A 24,452-nucleotide genomic window follows, 5' to 3' on the forward strand; every position below is an offset into this window, starting at 1 on the left:
CAATCAACATGAATAATTCAATGCATCACTCATAAGATGTCCATATTTAGACAGTATTTACCTTACCAGAATTCACCCTGGCTTCTAGTAGGAACAAGCCAAGCCAACACAAGCCATAGATCTTATCATCTACATATGATTTGGACCAGCATGGCTATGTGGTTTGTTGTCCAAAAACCTTAATTAATGTTGACCATGATTGGGCTACCACTATCAGGGTAGTGAAACCCAGAGGGACAGCAAAAGGCTTGGCAGGCATTATGTCTGTTGTACAATTGTACAGTGTACAAAGCTGTAACATATAGCTAAAGTCCAGCAAAGAGCAGATCAATGTGTCAGAAGGTACTGGCACAGAACTGAATGTCAATACAGGTATTGAGATTTAGGAACTGTCACTGGCAAAGAACAGGTGAAATTGTGAACAGAACAGGCAGCAGGTAACTGCTGTGTAGGTGCATGGGTGAATGTATGAAACTGAACCCCTGAACTCTCAGACAAGAGGCTGCTACTTGCAAGCTGCAACCACTATTAGCTGCTGGAAATGTTGATAACACTCTGACTAAACAAAAGCAGTGTATCCCAAATCCTGCAATTAATAAAGAGACAGGAGACCAGAGCACTAGTTAAAAGGCTGATTATGTCCTGTTCTTATGCACATACATTATTTAGACTGGAGGAACTGTAAGCTTGGTTTCCAGAAAGAATATTTGGTGCCAAAAGTTCCTGAAAGAAAGAAGTGTTCTCAGAAAAAAGAAGGGAGCCAAAGGTGAAGATCCTGGCCTGGGGTGGGATCTGGGAAATGCAGGAAGATCCTGTAGATGAAGAAGCCATGGACATCAATGTTGTACATCAGTGACGGACATCAAAGCCAGGGGATGCCCGGGAACTGTGCCTGAGATGGACAACTTCAAGCAGCATCACAGCAGGAATAAAAAATGACTTTCTGCCCCAATGTCACTAGTAGTGACCCCTCCATGCAGGGAAGGGGAGACTTAGGGAATAAAAGGCTGGTGGGGAGGGAGGAAGTTAGTGTAAGAAAAAATAAATAGGGTAAAATCTGTAATGTCATTGTTTCTTCAATAAAACCTGGTACCCAGATGCTCTCCACATTAGAATTTTTAACAGTGTATTAAACACCGCAAGAAAGGCAATATCTCACCTTGCTGCTGTAAACAGATATTATAACCTGAGAGAATTCATTATTTGACACACAGCAGTACTGGCCCAGAGCACACCTACATGTGGCACCAATTACTATTTAAATGAATAAGAAAAACCTCTCTCAATTGATGGACATAGCTAACTTCATGCATGTTCTAAAGTAAACTCCAGTGCAGCCACAATTTTCAACTACATGTCATTTTTAACTGAGCCTGTCTTCAGAATTAAAAGCCAGGACTCATGTGTTTGCAGCATCCTTCAGTGTACAAGATAAACTTATGTCAAGGGGGAAAACTGCTCCGTATTGTGTATACCTGGAGAAATGAAATTTCAGCAGATCAGATAAGAGCATTGGTGAAGTTGCAGTAACTTTCACTCCTATTACCAAAGCAGGAAAACATGCGATGATCCATGTGAGCCGCAAGGATCACTGCTCTCTGAGACAACCTTCTATATTAAGGACAGCAACTAGCACATGTGGGTAGGCATTTTACTCTACATGATGGCAGTGTGCTATTTCTTGCAGAAGCATTTCTGTTAAGTGCCTCCTTTTAAGATTTCTGCAACTCAGAGTAAGGTAAAGCTTCTAATAATTTTGCTTCTGGATAATGCTTTTGTCAGCTATTCAGCATTGTAATTATCCACATAACAGTCACACTCTGGTAGATAAGGACTCTAAAGAGAAAAATTACGTTTTTACAAGAAGGTCAGCTTGAAAGAAGATGCACTTAATTTGCTTATCTGTAAACACCCAACATCCCATGTGAGCTCTGGAAAAGTACATAGCAGGACATAAAAACCGCACTTGCATTCTGCTTCATCCCTTGGCCTTTAAAAAACCTTGAGCTTGCCATTATGTTCTTCACTAGAGCTGATACCAGGAGCAATGGTACCAGGAGCCTACTCACTACTGAATAGGGTATTTGGTGGTTTTAATGTATTTTTTGGTTAAAAATCACCATGGCTAACATAATATTAAAATATTAATTGTAGATGTGCTAGAAATGCTTGTTGTTCTCCATCTAATTAAACAGCAAATGTTGGTCAGCATTTTTTAAAGTCTGTTTTGACAGAGGGATTAACTGCAGTTAGTTTCATATTAATAGCAATTTCCCCCAAATTAAAGTGAGCTTGAAAACTATCTTGTAACAAATGTGAAACATGTCTGATGCTGTTCAAGGACAAATTAGAATTTATAATATATTTCCACCCTCTTTTCTCAGCTAAGCAGTTCCTGATTATCCAATTTACTGATAACATTCTTGCCTCATCTCAGAGGAGGAAGCCCTCCCAGAGGATAAACAAACTAAACATTTTCTTTTCAATATTTGCTTGAGAGCATGTTTTAACTCTTTGTTAACAAAGAAAAGTAATGATTTGATGCAGGGATAATGTGTGGCTGCTGTAGCATTTCTACAAATGTGGGACTGCATGAATTGGATACTTTTCCCCATGTTTATCAAAAAATAAAAGTAGATGGAGCACATCTATACTGCACATACAATTTTGTTTCTATGTTTTCACTTCTGTTTATTCCCACTTTATTTATTCTAACAGACAGAATATCCACTGTTGGGAAATTCTGGAGAGTCCAGATTATATTACCTATACTTGACTGGTCCATAACTAACAGTTAAATGCATGCTGTACAGTTTGAGTAAATTAGTACTTCATATTTCCAGAAGGCTTTTGTTTGGCCCTTCTTACAGGGCTCCACTCAGAAGTGGAGAGGTCTATGCTTATGGAGACATATTAACTCAAGAAAGAGATTGTAGGATAAGCCAGGTTCAATTTCACTCTAATAGGGTAAAATAATTATTTTACACCAATTTTTAGCAGATGTGTGTTAAAAAAATACAATGTTTTTGTTTCCCCTAAACCTTAGCACAGCAGAGGGAGATGACTTAAACAATACTCACACACTGACTCTCAAAAGTGCCCACAGCCATTCATTGTCATCAACTGAAATGGAGTGTCCTAAATCCAGGAGTAAATTCAGTGGAAGGAAGGAGGAGGTAGAGACAGGGATTGTAGATCACCTAGTAATATATGGGATGGCACCTGGTACCAGTAATTGAAAAGGTTACACAATGGTCCTTTTTCAATGAATCACAGAGTGACTGGGTTTGGAAATGTCATCTGAAGATCATTTAGTCCAATTTCCTGCTGAATCAGGTTCTACTAGAGCAGGTTGCACAGGATAACGGCCTAGTGGGCCTTGAATATCTCTGTAACATGAAACCTCACAACTTCTCTGGACACCCTGGTCCAGTGCTCTGTAACTCTCACAGTAAATAAGTTCTTCCTCATTTTCAGATGGATCTTCCTGCTTCAGTTAGGGCCTGTTGTCCCTTGTCTCTCCCAGAGCACTGCTGAGCCTGGCTTCATCCTCTTTCAAACCTCCCTTCAGGTACTTATGGACATTGATGAGATCCCTCTCAGTTGTCTTTACTCCAGGCTGAACAACCACAGCTCCCTTAGCCTGTCCTCTAAGTGAGATGCTCCAGGCCCCCAATCATCTTCGTAGCCATCCGCTGGACCTGCTCCAGGAATTCCATGTACCTCCTGCCCAGGGAGCCCAGAACTGGACAGAGTAGTCCAGATGAGGCCTCACCAGGGCAGGATCACCTCCCTCAGCCTGCTGGCAAAGCTCTTCCTAGCGCACTCCAGGATACAATTGGCCTTCTTGTTCACAAGGACACTGCTGGCTCTTGGACAGCTTGGGACTGTTATCCACAGGGACCTGCAGAGCTGCTTTCCAGCAGGTCAGCTCCCAGCCTGCATTGATGCCTGGGATTATTCCTCCCCAGGTGCAGGACCCTGTGTTTGCCTCTGTTGAATTTCTGGATCTTTCCATCCATACAGCCCTCCAAGCTGTCCAGGTCTCACTGGGTGTCAGCACAGGACTCTGGGGTATTGGCTGCTCCTCCTGGTTTCGTAACGTCAGTGAATTTGCTGATGATGCATCCGTCCCTTCATCCAAGTCATGGATGAATGTGTTGTACAAGACTGGATCTGGTCTCAACCCCTGGGGAACATCACTAGCAATGAGCCTCCAACTGGACTCTGTCTCTACCATTCAACCAATTCCCAATCCAAATTAACGTCCACTCATCCAACACTTCCTGAGTTTGCCTACAAGGATGTTAGGTGAGACAGTGCCAAAAGCCTTGCTGAAGTCAAGGTAGTCAATATCCACCACTCTCCCCTCACCTACCCAGACAGTCATGGCATCAATAGAAGGCTGTCAGATTGGTCAGGCAGCATTTTATGATTTTTCCTCACAAAAAAAAAAAAAAAAAAAAAAGGATTCAGCAGCTTTTGAAAGTTTCTTTCAATAGGGAAACTCTTAATAATAAACAAAACAAATTTATGCTGTAGTAGTAATAATGTCTCTGGAGGATAGATGTGGGAAGGCTTGGCTGTGACTACATAAGCCCTGCTCCAAGGGTATGTCCCCCTTGGTGGAAGATCTTTACCCTTCTCTATAGGGGACAACTCTGTTCTGATGAAGTGGCAACACAAATTTCTTCCCTCAAGGTCATCTGTGTTGGGAGATGCTAGAGAGACTAGGAAGAGTGGAGGGCAGGACTGAATGAATAACATCATTTTTATCCTTCATCCTGCAAGATAAATAAAAATGTCTTTTTTTGTTTTTTCCAAGATCTCTGTCCAAAGAGCCTTCCAAACTACCATAGCCTTGGAAAAAGCCAGTTACAGTCATGCTTCCAGGAGTACTTCTACTTTGTCTTGCTGCCAAAAAGTGGTGATCAATCTGTGACCATTTACTGCACCTTTGTCTACCTGGGTAATGCTGGATATAGGCAGGTTTGGACCAAACCAGAATTCCTACTTCATGAAATGAGGCAGCAAGCTTAAAAAAAGTCAAGCATATTTTTTAGGAGAGAGCTGATCAGACTGGAGGCAGAAAGCACTGTGTCATAGTTCCTGTGAAATTTTTCTATATTTAATAAACATCCACATAAATTACAGTTATATAAACACTTCCTCTAACCATGGAGTTTTTCCAGTACTTATTAGTCGCAGTTACAGATAGTCTAAGAGAAGAAGTTCAAATGCAGAATATAACAGAAAAAGGCTTCATTGCTTCAATCTAGACCTCTTTCCTTCCTTTTTTCCTGCATTTGAAAAGCTTGCCCAATTTATCAACTTTGACCCTAACTTTCTGGAGGATTTTACAATACAGCTTTGGGGATAAAAGTGGTTGAAATTTCTAGCGGCCACAACTGCACAGTGAAATAAAGAAATACGGGTTGTTTCTAAAAGATGAAGTGAGAAAGAATTATTCATGGTAATTTTTTGGCTGTGTGAACCTCCAGAATGACTGGCTAAACCAGAACAGACGGTGGTAGGAGTGAGTAAATTCTGAAGGGATAACACAACTTCACTGCTTAAGCACTACTGATTAATAGACTGACAGGAAGCTATGCTACAGCCATGTCTTGGTTTTATCTTTTTTACTTGCTTATTTGTTTTCCACAGGTTTCTCTAACTGCAATCTGGTTAGCTCCCCAAGAGGACAGGTACTGAGTTATTTACCTCCAGAGCTGCAAAGGCTCAGAGAATCTTCATACAAACCAGAAACCCAGCTGCCTTGAGAACACCTATAAATGCATATATTTCAGGGGCGGCATGACCCAGAAGGACCTGGTTTTGACTTACTGGACATTGCAAACCACAATTTTTTCTGCTCTTCCTGCAAGTTTGTTCCAGGCAAACATGCTCCAACAGGTATGCCAAAAAAACCCCAGGTGTTTGATTAAAATTTTGTGCCATAGTTAAGGTTAAGAATGGAGTGAAACAGTTACACATACTTTGGAAACACAAAGAAAGATACAATAAAAACAGGGATATATTTCTTTAAAACACAGCTTTGAAAGATTGACTACAAAGTAATATATTTTTAAAAGCAAAGCACTTTCTTTTTTTGCTTCATTACTTATATTTGACTTTGATGGGAATACATTAATTGCATGTAATATGCTTGGAATATGTGGAAAAGAACATTTTTTCCATGTGAATCAGCACAGGAAATGAACTGCAAATGAGTAAAACGTTGAGAATTCTACAGATGGAGTTTTTTCTGAAAAATGCACAATGTTTTACAACTCCAGAGTACTGACATCATGTTTTCTTCAACAGCAAATTGTTACAGAGATGATTGATGACACACCAGAGACTGAAGCAAGAACTTGCTTCTGATCATAACAACATAAGACATAATAAGATAAGACATAGGACCATAATCTGAAGCAACATTAATTTAACAGTATCTATCTTCGCTGCAGCTAGGTGGTTTTGCCTCCCTTAATTTGCCATTGCCAAAGCTTTCCACATTCTTGCTAATCACAGAAAATGGTAGATAAGAAGGTATCTGAGGTATCTGACATGGTTTTCTTTTCACTGTGATGTAAAATAAAAACCCCATAAAACCAGTGTCTCCTAAATGATGATCTAGTAATACATTCCACAAGACACTTTGATTTTCAAAATGTTCCCTTGCTGGAGTTAGATATTAAAATAGTAATAAATACTACTACTAAAACCAGCAAATTAATGGTTTTCTAAAAGACATACTGTGAGAGGATGTTCAAGGGTGGATATGTTTAGGAAAATATGTAGCCCTCAATGCAGCTGAAACCCCAGTCCTAAACTAACCGATGCCAGGCACTCACAGCAGCAAAACAGTGAGTGGGAGAAAGGAGTGCAGAGTCTGCTCCAACACACTATTGATTTGCTCTGAAATTATGTGAATTATTACTGTTGAATTCCTTATTAGGAATGATGATTTTATTGGAGAATTGGATGCTATAAGAAAGCCCCATTAATGTAAAATGGATCCTGCATGCACTCATCAAAGCTCCCTCAAATGTGAAATTTCCTCCATTATTTCATTCAACAGAAAATTGCTGCTTCTGTATCAAATTTTTCTTCTGTTTACTGAGGTGGAACTTGAGTCTCAGTCTAGTACAATTAATAGGAACAGTCCAACTCCTGCCTTCAAAGCGCGGTATGAAGCACACTATTAATACTCTTTTTTCGTTTTTGAAATCACATCAATAAACAGATTTGCTTTTGAATATGTTGCATCATTGTACTCTGGGCTGCATGAAAAACATTTGAAAGAGTAAGTTTACTCATTCATATATATATATATATATATATATATATATATATATACTGATTGCACTGCATCCCAAAGGCAGTATTTGGCTCCTAGTGCCCAGGGATCAAAGAGAGGTGATGCGTGTATTTTTTTCTAGTAAGATAATGTTTCAAGTTCTTTAATTTTGCTGTGAAAAGAGCAGCACAGGGAACCTGCTGCCTCTGCTCCATGTGTCCTGCTCACTCTGAAGCTACAGATGGATTCTGCCACATGAGTAAAACCGAAGCAGTCGCTGCACATTCATGCTGTGCACTGTTTTTTACGCTGCCATGTACCAAAGAGAGCTGCTTAGTTCATGGATCAGAGTGCCATTTAAGGTGAGCCTGGAATCATTCTTGGTGGCAAAATTAAAGCCATCTAAAGTCAAGACACAATTTTCCTGGAGTCTTTCCTCCAGCTTTCAAAACATGTATCTGTCTTTGCCTTTATTCTCATCAATGAGGAATTTAAAGTCATAGACTCATTACTCTTAAATGTCACTGCCTGTGAAAAACGCAAATAGAGAGAACAAATCGGCTCCATGTTTCAAGCAGTCAGAGTCCCTGAACAGAAATGAGGCTTTTTCAGTCTGTCTTTGGGAGCAGGCTTGACAGGGTTCTCTGAAAGCGGCCTGTTTCGCTTTTCTATTCCTATAACCCACAGTTGCAAAACCTATATGGATTAATTGAACAGCAACCAGTTAACATCGAGATTTACCATGCAACTTAAATAACAATACAGCAAAACCAGGCACAAATGCAGTAAGGACCAAAAAGAGAAGACGGCAGGAATAGAGAAGACGTTTGTCTATGAAAATCAGGGCATCTACAGTCTAAGGCATCTTAAGGTAACACTCCCAACATCTTCTCTGCCTTACCTCCAAGCAAAGATGAGCTGGAGGAGGTCAGAGCAATTCACCTGACTCAGACTGCTACCAGACAAAATAGGTCACATTAGTTTCTTCAGCAATTATAAGAGGCTTCTTCAGCTAATGAAGTGGCTAAGACACAGAACAGAAAAACAAAGCTCTCAGCAGAGAGAACAGAAAAAAATTCAGAAAGCACAGGGGGTTTAAGCTGATGTTTTGAAGCCTAGAGCTGTGCTTCAGGACTTTCCTATTCCAGGCGGACACAGACTGCCCAGCAAAGGAGAAGGGCAGGAGTGTTTATGAACTGGATTTACTCTCTGCAAAGTTTGCTGTCAGCAATAATCCATCATGAGCAGCACTATTTTGAAACACTAGTGCTGAGTCATGCAGATTTGTGATGATATTTATCTCCATACAACTTCACAAGAAGCTGCCAGAAATTCAAGGAACTTATATTTGCAGTATATATTTGTGAAAATAAGCTTTGATAGAATATCCATCCACATTACTGAAGGAGACAACTCCTGGGCCTTTCCCATATATAAAGTTATTTCAATTAACTACTTTTCCAGACTTCCTGTCAAATTCTGGACCATGAACTTCCCTGATACTGATACTTTACTGCTTCTCTCTTTAATTTATTTTACCACTTCAAGTAGAAAACAACCTTAAAAGATTGGAAAAATGACACAAAAAAAAGTGATTAAAATTCCTTAGCTTCCTTGGATTCAGTACAGCTGTGGTGAAGTGAGAATATAAGTTAATTTGTGGAAGCAAGATTGTCTTGCATCAATTTTAATGTTCTGTAGACAGCTGCCTTTTCCAAAGACCACAAATTCCTCACAGAAGAGGGGAACGCTGAGCACCCTCATTTGAAAAATGTTGATCAGTCCTATCAGCATCTTTCAAAAGCTTACCATACTGTTACCTAAAAAGCAGTGACTTCCATGCCAGGGCATGTAAGCTTCTGACTGTAAGTTATACAAATTTTGTATAACAAGTTTTACAGACAATATTTTGTACTCAAAGGCCTGTACTACTTCTACATGAAGCTAAATCATTAGCACATTTACCTCCCTGTCCTGCCTAAAAGCTTGGAAGTTGTGTCACTCACTTTCACATTGGTAAATTGCCACTGAATTTACTTCCACTCTACTGTGCTGGGACAAGGAGATGGTAAGCAAGCAGAAAGACCAAATCATGTGCACAACACAAGCCACGAGGATGTGAATTTCCAGGATCAGATTGCTGAATAGCAGCTCCTGCAGCTTCCCACTGTGGTAGCCATGCAGGTTCTACACCTCCAGGCACTTGCACTTCTCTTTTGACCTCTCCTTGCACAGCCCCATGGATGATCAGCATGAAGGCTGGCTTTTTAGGTCTTCACACTGCACTGAAAATTACCTTACAAGCAGGGCTCAGCAGGGAGGTTTTTTTCTGCACACTAGAGACAATAGCAAAATTTTCTCCTGTCTGTCAGTCAGTCAGTACCTGGCTGGAACTTACGTACTCGTGGACTGCTTCAGAGAGCAGATAGGCCTATCTTTCAAAGGTATAAAGTTAGTGTGAGGTTTTGTGCATAGGAGGGATCAGGTAGAATAATCCCAAGAAAGTCTGCAGTGTAAATTCAGTTGTTATATTTGGTTTTTGACCTGGTCTCCTAAAATATTTATCCTAGACAGCCAACACCCACACCCACACAAGCAGATAAGAGCCTGCCACCCAGCAGATGCTACTTCTTGTCCCTTAAGTGACATGTAGGACAGCTGGGGGAGGTAGGTATGGTCACCACAGTGAAAGGGAACTGGGGGTGATGCAGTGCGTGAGGGCAGACGTGAGGAGGAAGAAAGTTAAAATTACTGCTGTAGGAAAAAGTGAGGATAGTGCACACATTTGCAATATGGATTTCTGCTGCTTCTAGTGCAGCATACAACTTGTGCTTGGTGCTCAGTATAACCTGGATGACAGAAGAGTTTGATTCCAGCTGAATCCCTCACCTGTAATTTGTGATTACGGTATGTGTCTACAAGGCAAGACATCTGTCAGTAAATGTTAGCCTGTGGCAGATATGACACAAATCCAGAACCTCCCTGCATGAATATTCTCAAGGAGACTTCTGGGCTCACAGAAATTAGAGAAAGGTCAACCTGCAATTTCTAGCAGGGACACACATGAGATTTTAAATAAACTGTTTCTTACCAACAATCATATGGTTGCAGACATCACAGAAGGTTGGTTTTTTGAAGATGTGCTCCTGGAAGATGTGAGTCTTGCTGTTTTCTGGCAGCTGTTGGGCTCTGGTGGGTGAAGATGCCTGGCTGTCTGAGTTGGGGAGCTGCCCAGTGCTTGTGCTCACCTCAGGCATCAAGTCTACTTGCAGCTTCACATCACTATTAGTCCTCTGGAAGAAATTGTCTGCACTTTTACTCCGCAAGCTTTTAGTCTTGAAGGAGAGGGATCGCTTCAGTTTCTGCAGCTGCAACAAATAAACCAATTATAATTACTATCTTTTCTACTCTAAAAGCAATGCAAGGCTCCTGGTTTTGGGGCGTGTTGTTACCAAGTGAACTTGGGAGATGCTGTTAGACCTTAAACCACCTAAACAATAAAACTGACCTTAAAATTTAACCAGCAATTTCTGAGCAAAGAAAGCAGATCCTGATCAGAAACAACCTAACCTACATATGTTTTCTGATGGACAATAAACTTGATAGTCTTAAAAAATGTTTCTTTTGGTCTTTATTTGCAGTTACAGCAGCAAAGAAGTATTGCTGAAAGTTGTGGGCATGGGAGAATACACCCTTTGTATTCAAGTGTGAGGGAACTTAAGAGTATTATTCATCCTCTAAGAGTACCTAATCAGTCTGTAAAGCCATTACAGGAATAGCTGTTAAATGGTGGTACATGACAAGTGAATTCAGTGAATATATTTGATATACTTAAAGTTCTTGAATTTGGCAGAAACAAAGATTATATGCATTTTTTAATCATATATATTTAAGATTATATGCATTTGATTAGCATTGACTAAGAAATTCTACTTTATTTTTTTTAAGGACAGAAGTCTTAACAGCAGTAAGAGTGTAATTAGTTGGCCAATTGATAGTTAATGCATTAATTAACACTAGTAAACACACATTCACATATGTTCTTGTATGTTGTATTGCACTGATTGTCAGATTATCAAGCACCACAATAAGGCATTACTTAATTGGAGTTGTTAACTTAAATTCTTTATCTGTAAATTCTCTTGTGCCATATCAGCCATCGTCTCATTTTTCGTGCTCTTCCCCAGTTTTGTATAAGGCTGAGAGGGGTTCTGGATGAGTCACTGACATGATTAGGAAATTACCCACACGAATTTGTGGGTTTGTCAGCTCCAACATCCCACAAGGAGGGGCCAGGTAAAAGGAAAGGCAGCTCTGAGTCTGCTTTGTGTTTGCCCTCTGTGAAGTGCAATAATTCTGTATCACCTTTCACTCAGCATTATTCAAACCACTGCAAAATAATTTCAATCACCGCTGCTATTCTCTGGGTGACTGTGATGTAACAACTGAAATTTTCCATGCTGCTCGGGCTGTCTGTGGTAACCAGCAGGAATGGTTTATATTAGAAACTGTTTATGTTGGAAGCAATGATTATTTGGAATCATAATTCACACTAATATAAAGGGAGGGAGTTTACATGCTTTCCCAAAAAAAGCATGGAGCTGGTACGTCACACTGACATAGAGGCCTCAGAGTGCTTGCTCTCCCTAGATTCTGTTCCTTATCCATCCATTTTCTTTATGATGTGGCTGACAGCACACTGTTGGAGAGGAGAGTCAAGACACTGGGGGAAAGCATCTCTTCCACCTTCAGAAGCAAGCAGCTTGTTCCTGGAGAAGGAAACACCAGCTCTCTACCCAGTGTTTCCCAATAAAACCCCAGAGTCAAATAAGTGGACAAGGAGCTGCTGTTGGCTCCAGTTAACAGTGTTTGGGTTTGCTACATGGGAGCAAACTGCATTCTACCTCCTGAGCTGTTCCTTCACAATGGTTTTGGTAGTAGGGAGGCATCAGAACCGGGGCCCATCTCACATGCACCTCTCTGCACCCACAATTCACTCAGGGTTCAGAGGAGGAGCCCTGGATCCAAAGGAAGGAAATACCTATTTGCAAGAAACTCTCACTCTGTAGGGGAATGTGAAAATAAGAGCAATTAAGTAATTAAATGCCAACTATGAGGTAAGTGCTGTTTATGGTTTCTGATGCTTTTTCATCTGAAGCTTAAGTCATGGACTGACTGAGCCTAAAACTCACTGTAACCTGCACCATGAGAATGTGAGATCTTCCCTTTTCCTCTTGGATGTTAAGTTACTAGCTCCTGAAGTCACTGAGGTTAGTCAGTTCTGAGATTACTTCATCTCCCCAGTGACAGCCAGGAACTCAACAATAATTCACCTCCTTGCTCCTGAAACATTTCTCACTGAAGGCAGACCTAATTAGAGTAGCAAAACACAGAGAATTACAACACCACAAGGTGACTGAAATGGCATACGTTATTGATTTGCCATCCATTTCTACAGTGCCACATGAAGCTAATTAAATTTCAAAATGCTGTTCCTGCCAGAGAAGGAAACCTAAGCTGTGCAATACAGTATTTGTTTTATCATGAAACAACAGTCCTGCTAGTTTGGATACTGAATGCAGTACATTTTAAGAAGCTTTGCATTTACTATCCTTATCCCATTCTCCTGTGCACAGCCATTTACCAGTTGAGGGATCTACCAGCAGCTTTTCCTCCCCCAAGCAGAGAAGTCAAGTTTTCAAAAAAAAGAATAATCCAGCATTCAGGCTATACCTGCCCAAATTCATGGATAAACACTAAAGGGCATGAAACTGGATTCTGTGCATTCCCTCCCAGAATGTTCAGAGGACACATCCCCAAGAATGAGTTGAGCAAGTTACCTTCACATATTTGGGAGGCACCTCTGCAGTTCTGCAAGCTGATAGCCCTTTCTGAAACTCACTGAGAACCATCCTGGCTTCCTGTGGTTAAATAATTCCCAGACAAGATGAGCATCCATTTCATTAGCCAAAATACAGACTTCATGCTCATTTGCACTCAGACTGGAAGACAGCTGCACGTGCGGCTTCCGCTGCATACCTAAAACACCAGTGGAAGTCTGGGACTATTACATCCCAAACAGGTTATATGTGTGGAGAAGTGACTTGGAGAAAATGAAGAATATTGGCAAAATGTAGCATTTTGCACAGCTAATTACACACCTCTACTGTTAAGAATACCTCTCAGATCAGGTTTTATTCTCTTCATGCATATTCTCTTCATACACAGGGCCACAGCAGACTGGCATCAGGTTTTAATATCAGATCCAACTTTCCTTTCTCATATTAGGCTCATGAGAGAATTTGAAATAGGGCAATGGTATGTGATTGTTTACTTAGGAAAAGTTGGCCCAGGCAAGGGCAAGGGCTGGTTGTTATACATATTGTATAAACTATAAAACCATAAAAGCTTAAGTAGTTATTAGACTACACTTGAGTAAGCATCGCTTCCCTTACTTAAATATCACCATCTTCTCATTTTGAAATTTGCTGTGGATTATCCCCATTCTTTTATTGCCAGATTTCAAATGCAATTAAATACAGGTATGTAATATATGTCTGGTTTTGGTCTGCTGTAAACTGAGTTAAAGCACTTGTGATGCTACAGCTGCTATAACATTCCCCTGAGGTGGGAATAAAATCTTTCAATAGAGAGGAACGTATGCAAATTTTAATATTTACACTTTATTTCTGCAGAGTGAATGAGTCCAAAGTTAAACCTTATGAAGACACATAACAAAACTTTGTGAAAAAGCCCTGCAGCTGGGTTTGTTCTACACTCAATACTTCAACTTTTCAGTGAAAAATCATGTATTGAGACTGAAACAACCCCTAAACCAAGCACAAGAAGGCTTTAAGAAACATATTTGAAATAAATCTCCTAAGACTTTCACATTTTCTCCATTGTGAGCAAGGCTGCAATTTGCTTTCATTTAAATAAAAATAACATTCTCAAAAGCACAGGAGGTTTTCTAGACTCGTGGTAGCATCACGAGACTCCACAATGTTGACACTTCAGGAACATGAGCCCTTAATATCAAAGCCAGGATGTTCCTGTGGTTTGAAACTAGAGTAAGGGAAAAATCTTTGTTTCTGGTTAAAAGCTTTTTATCAGCCACACAGATTCACTGTGACTGCACATACTAACCCCACAGGCAAGGTAGAGATAAGTGCAATAGCTCAACCTCAGAGCTTGATTAACCTTTTTTTTTTCCTGTATCTTGCAGCACAATCTCAATTTTCCTCCAAGTCACTGAATGTTCAAGCTTCAAGGGATCAGGAAGCTCTGTTATCAGCATTCCTCTGTTCCTAATTCCCCTATACTACAACTCTTTAGCTGCTGTAAGCAGAAAACAGAAGGCAGTAAAAGAACAGCTATTCAAATTCATTGCTAGTGTTAGCTACATGCCACTGCTTTTGCTGTGAATGGGAATTGCACCTGCCCTCACCAGGACTCTATTTGATGTAATTGTTGGAAGCACCCAATGCTTTTCTACAATTTTCATTTAAGAAGTTCCCACGAAAATCGTAAAGATGTGATTTGAGCTGTTTCACAATCCCTAGCTTTGCAATTACAAAGATACGCATCCACCCCGCAGAGTACTTTATTCAGGCTCTTAAGTGCTCCCTGACATCTAGGAACAATTTTCCCCTTGATTCTCCAGCTTGCCTACATTAGCACCCAGCTCAGTAGAAGAGGCTGGGAGGGATGGAGCAGGGGCTGCTGAGCACCCAGCGTGCACACATCAGGTGATTTCCCAACAGGCTTGGTCTTGTTGCCCTCTGTGTCACTGCCAGCCATCCCTGGCAGCAGCAGAGGCTCCTGGGCAATGTGGGGTCTATGGGGAGACTGTTTGTACAGTTCCACTCTTAACTACTTTCCAGCATAAATTAATAAATGAGTCCTATTTATCAACCCGAATCCACTGACTCACCATGTAACCCAGCCCTTGTTTTCAGACATCAGCTGTTTGCTATATTGCTACTGGACAACCAATAAATAAAAAAAAAATATTGCTTGCTGTTCTCTATCCCTTTCTTTACACTGGTGTAACAGTATCATTAGATCCACTACAAGTAATTCAGGGTATTAACAGAGCTGGAATGAGCCAGCAAGCCAGCTTGAATCCTGCAAGCCTTATAAAATGTGGCTATTTTGTTTAGTACGCAGACTAAAAATGCTCTGTCAACAGATTTCACTCTGCTGTGAGATAAACATCCACCTTCTATAAGGAGCCATTTTTTCTTCCTTGCAGCTTCTTAGAGCAAATTTCCAAATTATTTGACTCTCATATTGGTTTAAAAGAAGGACTTCAACACACATGGTTCAGATGATGTTGTGTAGATTTGCTAGAGACAATGTCAGGTACAGGGGCTATGACCAAAAGGGACTCAGACCAAAAGTGTTTCAAATAAGGGAGAGAACAAAGCCTTGATGAATGGCATCTCCTCTACTGAGTACAGTCCATTTTCTGGGTCAACGAACATTCAATTTGTATTAGCAACTCTCAGGACATACTTCAGTTGTTTACTTGCATTGTTGAAGGACTGGATGTTACCAGGGTCTAAGCTACCCTGGCGGCATTTCTGGGCCCCAGCTAGCTGTGCTGATCTGGAGCCAACAGGGAACCAGCTCAAATAGGAGTGCTTACTTTTTGTGAGCAGGAAGGCTAATGATTTTCTTCTTAAAACCGAGAGATACAAAAGCAAGTGATTTTTGAGGACAGACAAGAGCGGGTTTTTTACAGATTTTGAGTTGAAAATGCTCTGCCTTGACATTTTAATGAGCAAAAATAAGATTATAACATGCCTAAAGGCAGTATGCAATTTCATAAACAATATGTGTGTTTGCCTGCTGATGAGAGGAGTATCATGTCTTATAACATTAACAAGATAAAAGGATATTTCTAATACTTAAGGGGCTGTATTGTTTATTGGCAAAGCACCCATGATAAAACTTGTAAGCAAAGCTGATTTCTTTTCTACCATCTTCTTTCTAAATAATAAATAGTCAAAGTACTCTGCTAGTACAATTAGCTAAACTGACTTCAATTGCAGATGATTTATACAGTCTGAGAATCTGGCCCTATCATGCAGATGTGTTTGCTCTAGCCAGCTTTCTTGGAAGCTGTATCCTTTCAATCCACTACAGACAAAGAGGGAGTGTTCATTATTGCAGAATCTGCTACGTATTATATTTGTGTATTTTCCCAAACAGGTTGCTTAGCTGTTGTTAGAACAAATATGTTTGTTGGTGTTCTAAAAAGTAAATAATTCAATCTTTCTGCTTGAATATTGTATTGAAATAGTCAAAGAGGAGTCATTTTTCATAATACCTACCAATAATATTATTAGTGATTCATTGTGTACCTTCAGCTACTCTGTTTGGCTCTCGCAGCTCTGATCATCGTCCTCAGATTCTCCTCCCTGTCTTATATTACTTTCTAAATCTGCTGACGGACTCCCAGACCTATTAAGAATATAAACCTTTCTAGGCAGGCCTCTTTTTGTGATTTTGTTTCACACATAGAGTCCTAAACTACAATGAAATGCTCTGATTGGCATGACAGAGCGTAGCGGCAAAAATCCTTGAAAGAGCCTCAGGGTTTGAAAGCATGAAATCTGAAGGGATGCCCAGGTGTCACTACCTTCACAAATGTCTGTGTGAATCCCATGTCCTCAGCCCTCTCCTGATGTACTGCATCCTTGCCAGCTGGGCATTTGCATCCCTAGTTAGCAGACCTCTGAATTATCCAGAGGTCAGCCTGCACATGCAGCCACACAGGCACTTTGCTTAGCAGAGCTGTTCATTCTCTGTGACTCTGGTTTGGTTTAAACCAAGCTAAAAATTCACCTGGTTCTCAACAATTGCTCCTCAACCAAGAATTGCATTTGGTTTGAACTTATCCTACATTTTAATGTGTGTCGTCTTCTAACTCTTCAAGGAACCAGGACTGGCAAATATGTGAGGTAAACATGAGATAAAGTACATGAAGTTTTAAGGCCTGAAAATATGAAAAGTCTCCTATGTGATCTGATTTCCTTTATATGTCTTCAAAATTCAGCTTCACATATGATAGAATAAGGTAATGCAGTCCACTGAGTGACAGATTTGAGGAAACACAATTTATTAAGTGTATCAAGTGACTTCAAATCTCAGGGAAATTCTTTTCTCTATTATGTTCAGAACTGTCTACTTAGTCCTAAGATATAAAAAGGGTAGACACTTTATTAGATTGTCTGTAATTGTGACTTACCCTGAGATCACATACCTTCCCTGCTAAATTATATTTTCATTGTAACTTCAACAGACTCACAGTCATTTAAAAAGTGTAAAATAGTTTATAAAAAGGAGGAAACATATGCAAAATAAATACTTGTATGAATGAAAATGAAGAAAAATGCAAGGCTTTTCTTTAATTAAAAACTGAGTAAAATCCACACCCAAACTCTCAAATTTTATATCTGACATAATTTTTGCTTTTATGTTTTTCAACAGCTCTATTTTGATGTATTCCTTGGATTTCTTTTAACCAACTGTATTAGATAGAGTAATCTAGAAAGAAAGGAGTGCATATTAAATTATCTCAATGAGGTCTAGTGTCTATCAGTATTTCTTCAAACTTCCTAACAGGTTTTATTCAAGTTTATTTTTTGTGGGGAAAATGCTTGTAATAACCCTTAGCCATGGTTTGCATTCAGCCTGCTTCTAGCAGAGAATCTTTCTCAAATTTGCAGTATTTCAAGATAACAAGTCACAGTACCTTTCAGAGAATCTGTACTGTAGCTTTCCGAAGTTTGTAATCCAATTGATAAAAAATCAGATTATCAGTCCCCAAGTAAGATCTACTGAGCTCACTGATCATCAGTTCTCCCTCCTTTGTCAACATGCGCATAAAACAAAACACTTTGCAAATCAAACTAAAGAACACTTCAGTCATTATCAAATATCAGGGTTGCAAAATATTTTGTCTCTTTGATCTCCCCTGCTGCCTCACCTAACAAAAGACAGGCTGCTTCTCTCAGGAGCAAAGAGTACAAATCCTGCAGCTACATCCAGGATTCTATTCTCCCTGCTGCTAAATAACTGTTTCCACATAGGTGGCAACAGCTGCAGGACATCCTTTATAATTCAGTTTACGAAAGGTGTCTGGTGCAGACTTTTATGTAGCTCCCTTTCATAGTCTGACAATATAACTGTCTCATTTTTTTCCTCCTGAAACCAAAATAAAAGCTCACGAAGAAAGCAAGAGATGGTTAGGAATAGTCCTTCCATAAAAAATAATAATAATAAAAAAATCAGCCTGTACTTTCAATTTCAAGAAAGGTAAGTGTTTACAACATCTTGTTTTATACTTTGGGGTCCACCTCAGGCACCTGGTTGCTAAGCAGCCAGTCATCTCCATACTTAGTCTCTATCAGGATGTTGTTATCTCTTGCCTTTGGATGTAGAAGGCATTTGGACTGTTATCTCTGAGTCCCTTCTGGGAATCCCATACTTTGTATCTCTTTTTGGATAGCTCTCTTCCATTTCAGCTTTTAAATGGAACATTTAGAACCCTTTGGTAACTCCTGATTCAGTCATTTATTAATCTTTGCTGTGGCGGATGTGGCACAATGAAATTTAGGAGATTAAAAGGCTGGGTTTCAGAGTGATGTAAATCCAGGCAGCCCTGCTGAGGTGAAAGAAGCTACACTGGTAACTACCTGCTGAGAGTCTTCCAGATTGATAATAATAGGATCTGAGTTTTGTTTCTTTTCCTTCTCATGAATAATCTGGAACAAATGTGATTGTGAATGTAAGATTAATCATCCTTGACTGTATCTCATGTCTGCACCTCTATGAAATGTGCATTACCTCTATGAAATGTGCATTTTCCCTGCTGATCTTCTGTCTCAGTATGACACCCTTAGACCTCAAAAAAATCCAACCCAAAACACAACAGTGTTCTGCTAAAAAATGCTGGGCTACCTACAGCAATAGTTTCCACTAATATGTTTATATGTTTTATAAATCAATTTTATTTTCTTTTTTTTTCTTTTCTTTTTTGTTAACAGAGATATTTTGTAATACTTTAAATAACAGTTTATCTCTTGAAGCAAATATGGAAATACATCTTGCAGAGACGCTGATACTAACTAAGGGCAACTTAACATGAACACCACAACCCACATACTGAATTATCACATTTGTGTCATCTTAGAACAAAAACGAGTCCAAGACCTGCTGGGAGTTGTTACAGTTAATACTCTGTCAGTGTTTCCACTCTTACTTCTGGGGCTCAAAACTTACACTGTTAAAATTGCTTTGCAATGAAAACATTCAAGTTCTCAGCTCTACGACAAAATAATTGTCACTGGGCCAAATCCTAAAGGTCTTTGCTTACTGCTAACTCCTACTGACTTCAGTGAGCATGTATCCTCAGTAAAGGCTCAGGGTTTGGATGGGTTATTGGAGGTTTTTTGTTGTTTGTATGTTTTGAAAAAAAAATTTTTTTTTAGGTTTTATACTGTGTTTTATACTTTAAAATAAAGAATTTCTGCAAGCAGCATGAAAAAAAACAGCTGGCCACATTTGGCATTCTGTTACCTGGCTGACTTTATCTACCTTTTAAGTTCCATCCTCTTTTTCTTAAACTACTCTTTTCTAAACTGTGCTGCTCTGAAACCAATTATAGCTAGACCCAGGTGATATTATGCTTCTGCTTCTCCTGTCCTTCCTGGACAATTGTATCAATTCGTACTTTGTGTGAATACATTCTGCCCAATTCTTGCCTAGCTACTGTGCTTTAACTTTGAGATTATATTATTTTGTTTTTCAGTCAAAGAAAGAGATAGAACATGAGAAATGCAAGAATGTGGGTGCTGTATAGACTATTGGCTTAAAAGAAGCCCACAGGCCATTATTTTGTCTTACACGATCCCACAGGTTTCTTCACTCATTTCTTTGCTGCCTGTTCACAAACAGGGATTCAAATCCATATTTTACAATTTGTTTTCATGCTTCCATTTCAAACACAACTCCATGAGAGATGGCGTAGGAACTTACACCTTACAGAATATTAGCACAGTTTGTTGGTTCCCTTCTGATTTTTCTTTTTCATGGTTCCCTTCCTCTTCTTGCACATAGTTTTGCAATCTGGTACCAAATTTGCTGCCTTCTATCTTCCTTTTGCCCCTCCTGAAGACTAACAACGCCTCATTGTGTGAACACTGCTTCTTGCCAGCCAGGGCATTTGGTCACCCTGGCAGTGCTGGTTCAGGCACCACAAATCTGACAGGATCCATATGGTCCTGGTGCACATTGCTGCCCTGAAACCACTCTGGCATGAAGTCCTGGATCTGGGGGCAGAGCTGGTAGCACACAAAGAGCAAAGCTAGTTAGTCCTCTGGGTTTCCTCATGCTTTACCTGGGAACCCACAGGGTGTCCTCCATCTCATATTTTCAGTTATTAAGTCCGACAGCAGCTACCACATACATAACAAATGCTGTGTCAACTAAAATTTTTTCTACCTTGATAACATTTTCCTTGTCATTTGTTCTGCATCCAGTTATCTTACTGTCCACCAGGACAAAAATATGTTTATTTTCAGATCCAGTCCAGATTTGGTACATTTTCCATTAAAGCTCTTCTCAAAGTGCAAATTACAGTATGCATTTATTCCTTTACACAAATCTACTCTCTAATTTTCAAAAAGCGCTTCAAAAAATTTTAGGGTAAAATTATGCTTGTAGTACCAGTTTCCAATGAGTCTTTTACTGCTACAGAAAGTTTCTGTCTAACTCTGTCTTTTGTCTTTGTGTTATGACTTTTTAGTCATGCCAAGCAAAACTTGCATTCAATGTCCTACATAAAGAATAGGCCAATTCTCCACATGGAAAATCTGTTTAACTCGGTGATGATATTGTCATGCAGATGACACACAGTTACTTGGCGCTTCTTGGAGACATCTGAAGGCCTAAACACTGCTTGAAGAAGTTGACAATGTAAACACGTATATTTGGAGATGTTAGTTAGCAAGAGTTGTTAAGTATGAGATTTATGATCTATCTTTGACTCCTTTTGCCTCAGGCTAATCCATTTCTTTTATATTTTTTCCTAAACCTCCAAGCTGCTGAACAAATCTTCAGCCAGCTACTGTTTCAAGATCAACCCGGCAAAACAAAACCATTTTATTTTTATCCTCACCAGCTGCACAATTTTCCTTCTCAAATTACCTCTATCAAAATTTCAAGATTATAATGACTGAACTATAAAAATGTGGTTTCATACTGAGATAGCTGGTTTTGTGTAAAAAGATGGTTACATACAGGATACCATATGTAGAAAAGTAGAGAATATAACTCTTTCTGAAGTACTACATTTTTTTTGACTATGAAGACTTCTTTTTTTAAGTTCTTCAAAACTGTCTAAATTTAAACTGTTGCTAATGAAATCCTGCACAAAAACCTCTAATAATTGTAATAATGTTTTTGAAAAAAGTTTGTAATACTGTCACGATGTTGTGTTCACCTAATAAATGAAGCTTCATAATTTTGGTATTGCAAGAAAAAAGAGCTGCTGTCATTGACATAAGTTATCAATTGTTTAATTTAATAAGAGTTACTGCTTTGATAGGAAAGTCAGGGATCTTAAAACTGTGAAGCCTTGTCTGACAAAAATACTATCTGACTTCAAGAGGAGCAGCATATTGCATGGGGCTGCATGAGGGATTCAGACAGGCAGGAAAGAAGGGACATAAAAGGAAGAAGAAAGGAAAGTCACGTTAATAGAAAGAGTTTTAAAGAATGTGAATATGAAGCCTATAAAAGTGGGGGGGTTTTCCATGAAAAGATTCCCTTTGTCTCATCTATTCTACTGTTAGAGTAGGTGCAGTTCTTGAACTCTTGATATTATCGGAGTAACACTGAGTTATAAGGCATGTGAAATATTACAGCAGAAATACAGCTACTGTCTACTGCTGAACTAAAGAGCAAGTGCAGTGCTAAATTCTGAGATTTATATCAATTTTCTCCCATCAGTTCCTTTTTTTAATATGCAGCAGAGGCTATGTGTGGGACTGTACTGGTGAGATATTAACTCATGGAAAGGAGATTTTTCCTTTTCTAGAATTCAGCAGCTGGTAGTAAAGACAAAATGACATTACCTCTATTGCTACTTTGGGAATATTGTATTTATTACAGTGTGTTCCCTACAATGCCAGAAAAAAAAAATAGACTAGCTTTCTCATCTTGTTTAAAAAAGAACTGATGCTTTTTTGACTGGACTGAGTGGCTACTTCTTATGGCAGCATCTAGTCATAGGTGCATTCTCCTCTGAGGAAAATTACTCTATTCAGATATTTTTTTCATTTAAGGTTTGAATGTCATTTTTTGGACCTTTATGAAATGTTTTTAATTTTTCTACATTCTAGCAGGATGCTAGGTAGGTCTATTACAGCTGTTGGCATTCATGTTAGCTTTGATAATCTCTAAGGAAGATGGCCAGAGCATTTTTCTTGGATGCCAGGCAGGTACTGTTAAAAAAAGCCAGTGCTGTTTAAGGGCAGAATTGCAGCCTGAAGAAGTCTGTGGGAACCTTAGCTTCTGGGGAAGGCAGGAGCTCAAAAGATTTTTCAGCAGCAGTGCACTTGAAAAGGGCTGTTTTGAGTAGCACTGGTCCTCAGTTACCTACCCCAAAAGGAGGGGAAAAGATGGAGAAACTAGGAAGAGGGCTTTATTTCTTCTCCATAAGGAATGTTTTGTACCACCTCATTGTTCAGGGTTTAAATGTGTGTATAGTTTCCTGTATGGACATATAAAACCACAATGAGTTTACATCAAGGGATAAATAGGTATCCACACACGAAGAACAGGCCATGTAAAACTAGAATATGTGAGGAAGTTAAATGCAACTGAAGGCATTCCTCTGTGAGTAATGCAAGTACAGCTTGAGTATGGGTGAAAGGGAAAGTACAAACTGTGAGGTTTGCTTTTTTTCCAAGAGTACTTCTGGCCTGAGTGTCAGCATCCACACAGTGCTTATGAAAGGTCCTTTTCTCTAACAGAAGAACCACCATCCATTTTCTTAACAGAAATATCTAAACTTGGCTAAGCCTGGGAACGTGGAAGTTTTTCCTGTAAAGACTCATTGTATCAGAGACCCTGGTCGTGGTTTAAAGCATTAGTGTGAGAATAGGAGCAGAGAGGGAAGAAAGAATCATTGAAAGGCAGAGTGTGAGTGGGAGAGGTAGCACAAAAGTTAACTGGATCTTTAATGGTCAGGAGGATGAAATCCATTTGTCATTATAACCAGCTCCAGGAGGTAGATCTAACTGCTGTGAACCTGCCAAAGATTCCTGTGTGCCCATAGTTCGTGAAACTGGTACATGATTCATCTCGTGGCTACAGCTCAACAGCAGCACTTCACACTCTGAAGCCTGGACAGGTTCACACTTTGCTCTCTTTTTCTCATAGGTTCATAACTTTCCATTATAGGGCTGTCTGCAAACAGCTGTTTTGCTTAGCAAATATTTTCAAAGTTTGAATGATTTTATTCTGCTTTGGCATAAAAAAAAAACCAAAAAAACAAACAACTGCAGCTTTTCAGAATGTCTTTGAGAGACCTGTGGGCAGGGGAGGGGAAAGTCAGACAGACTAGCCATGCAGGGGGACAGACAGCTGACCAGTCTTTGTAGGCAAGGTTCAAGACCTCACTCTGACAGAATCTCAGTGGTGCTCACCTCACTTAAAACTGAGCTTTTAACTCAGCTTTGGCTGCCTGCTCTGGTCAATGGAAAAAAGATTTCTGCTCAGAGAGGCTAATTTAGATCACACAAAGCAGGCTCTTCCTCTAAGTCACCTTTGATAAAACAGTTTTGGTCTGTGCTCCATTTATAACAGAGGAGGACTGAACTCCTAACTTACCTGCCTGTAGTTGGTCTCTAATTACAGGTGAGGTTGTACAGTGTAACCTGGGATGCATTTTTCCCTCCTCTTTTGTCTGGAAATTTCACTTGCAATCAGGGAAAGCACCTTAGCAAAAGTTTACACAATTAAGAAACTGAAAAAATCCTCAGGACCAGATGTTTTGACATTGAAAAATAAGCAGTAAGTGCTTTTTTTTTTTTTTTAAAGCACTCCAGAAGCATGCATTTCACTGGAATGCTCA

At 39.5% G+C, this 24,452-nt stretch overlaps 1 protein-coding gene across 2 annotated transcripts in view; it reads right to left on the bottom strand.

Moving 5' to 3' along the window:
• Positions 1-24,452, bottom strand: part of STAC (SH3 and cysteine rich domain) — a 72,804-nt gene that overhangs the window by 37,639 nt on the left and 10,713 nt on the right. For both annotated transcript variants that reach the window (XM_058037756.1, XM_058037748.1), the window contains one exon: positions 10,395-10,671. In XM_058037756.1, coding sequence (XP_057893739.1) covers positions 10,395-10,671 — 277 coding nt within the window. The remainder of the gene's footprint in view (positions 1-10,394; positions 10,672-24,452) is intronic.

Source organism: Melospiza georgiana, chromosome 1, assembly GCF_028018845.1.
Source record: "Melospiza georgiana isolate bMelGeo1 chromosome 1, bMelGeo1.pri, whole genome shotgun sequence".
NCBI lineage: Eukaryota > Metazoa > Chordata > Aves > Passeriformes > Passerellidae > Melospiza > Melospiza georgiana.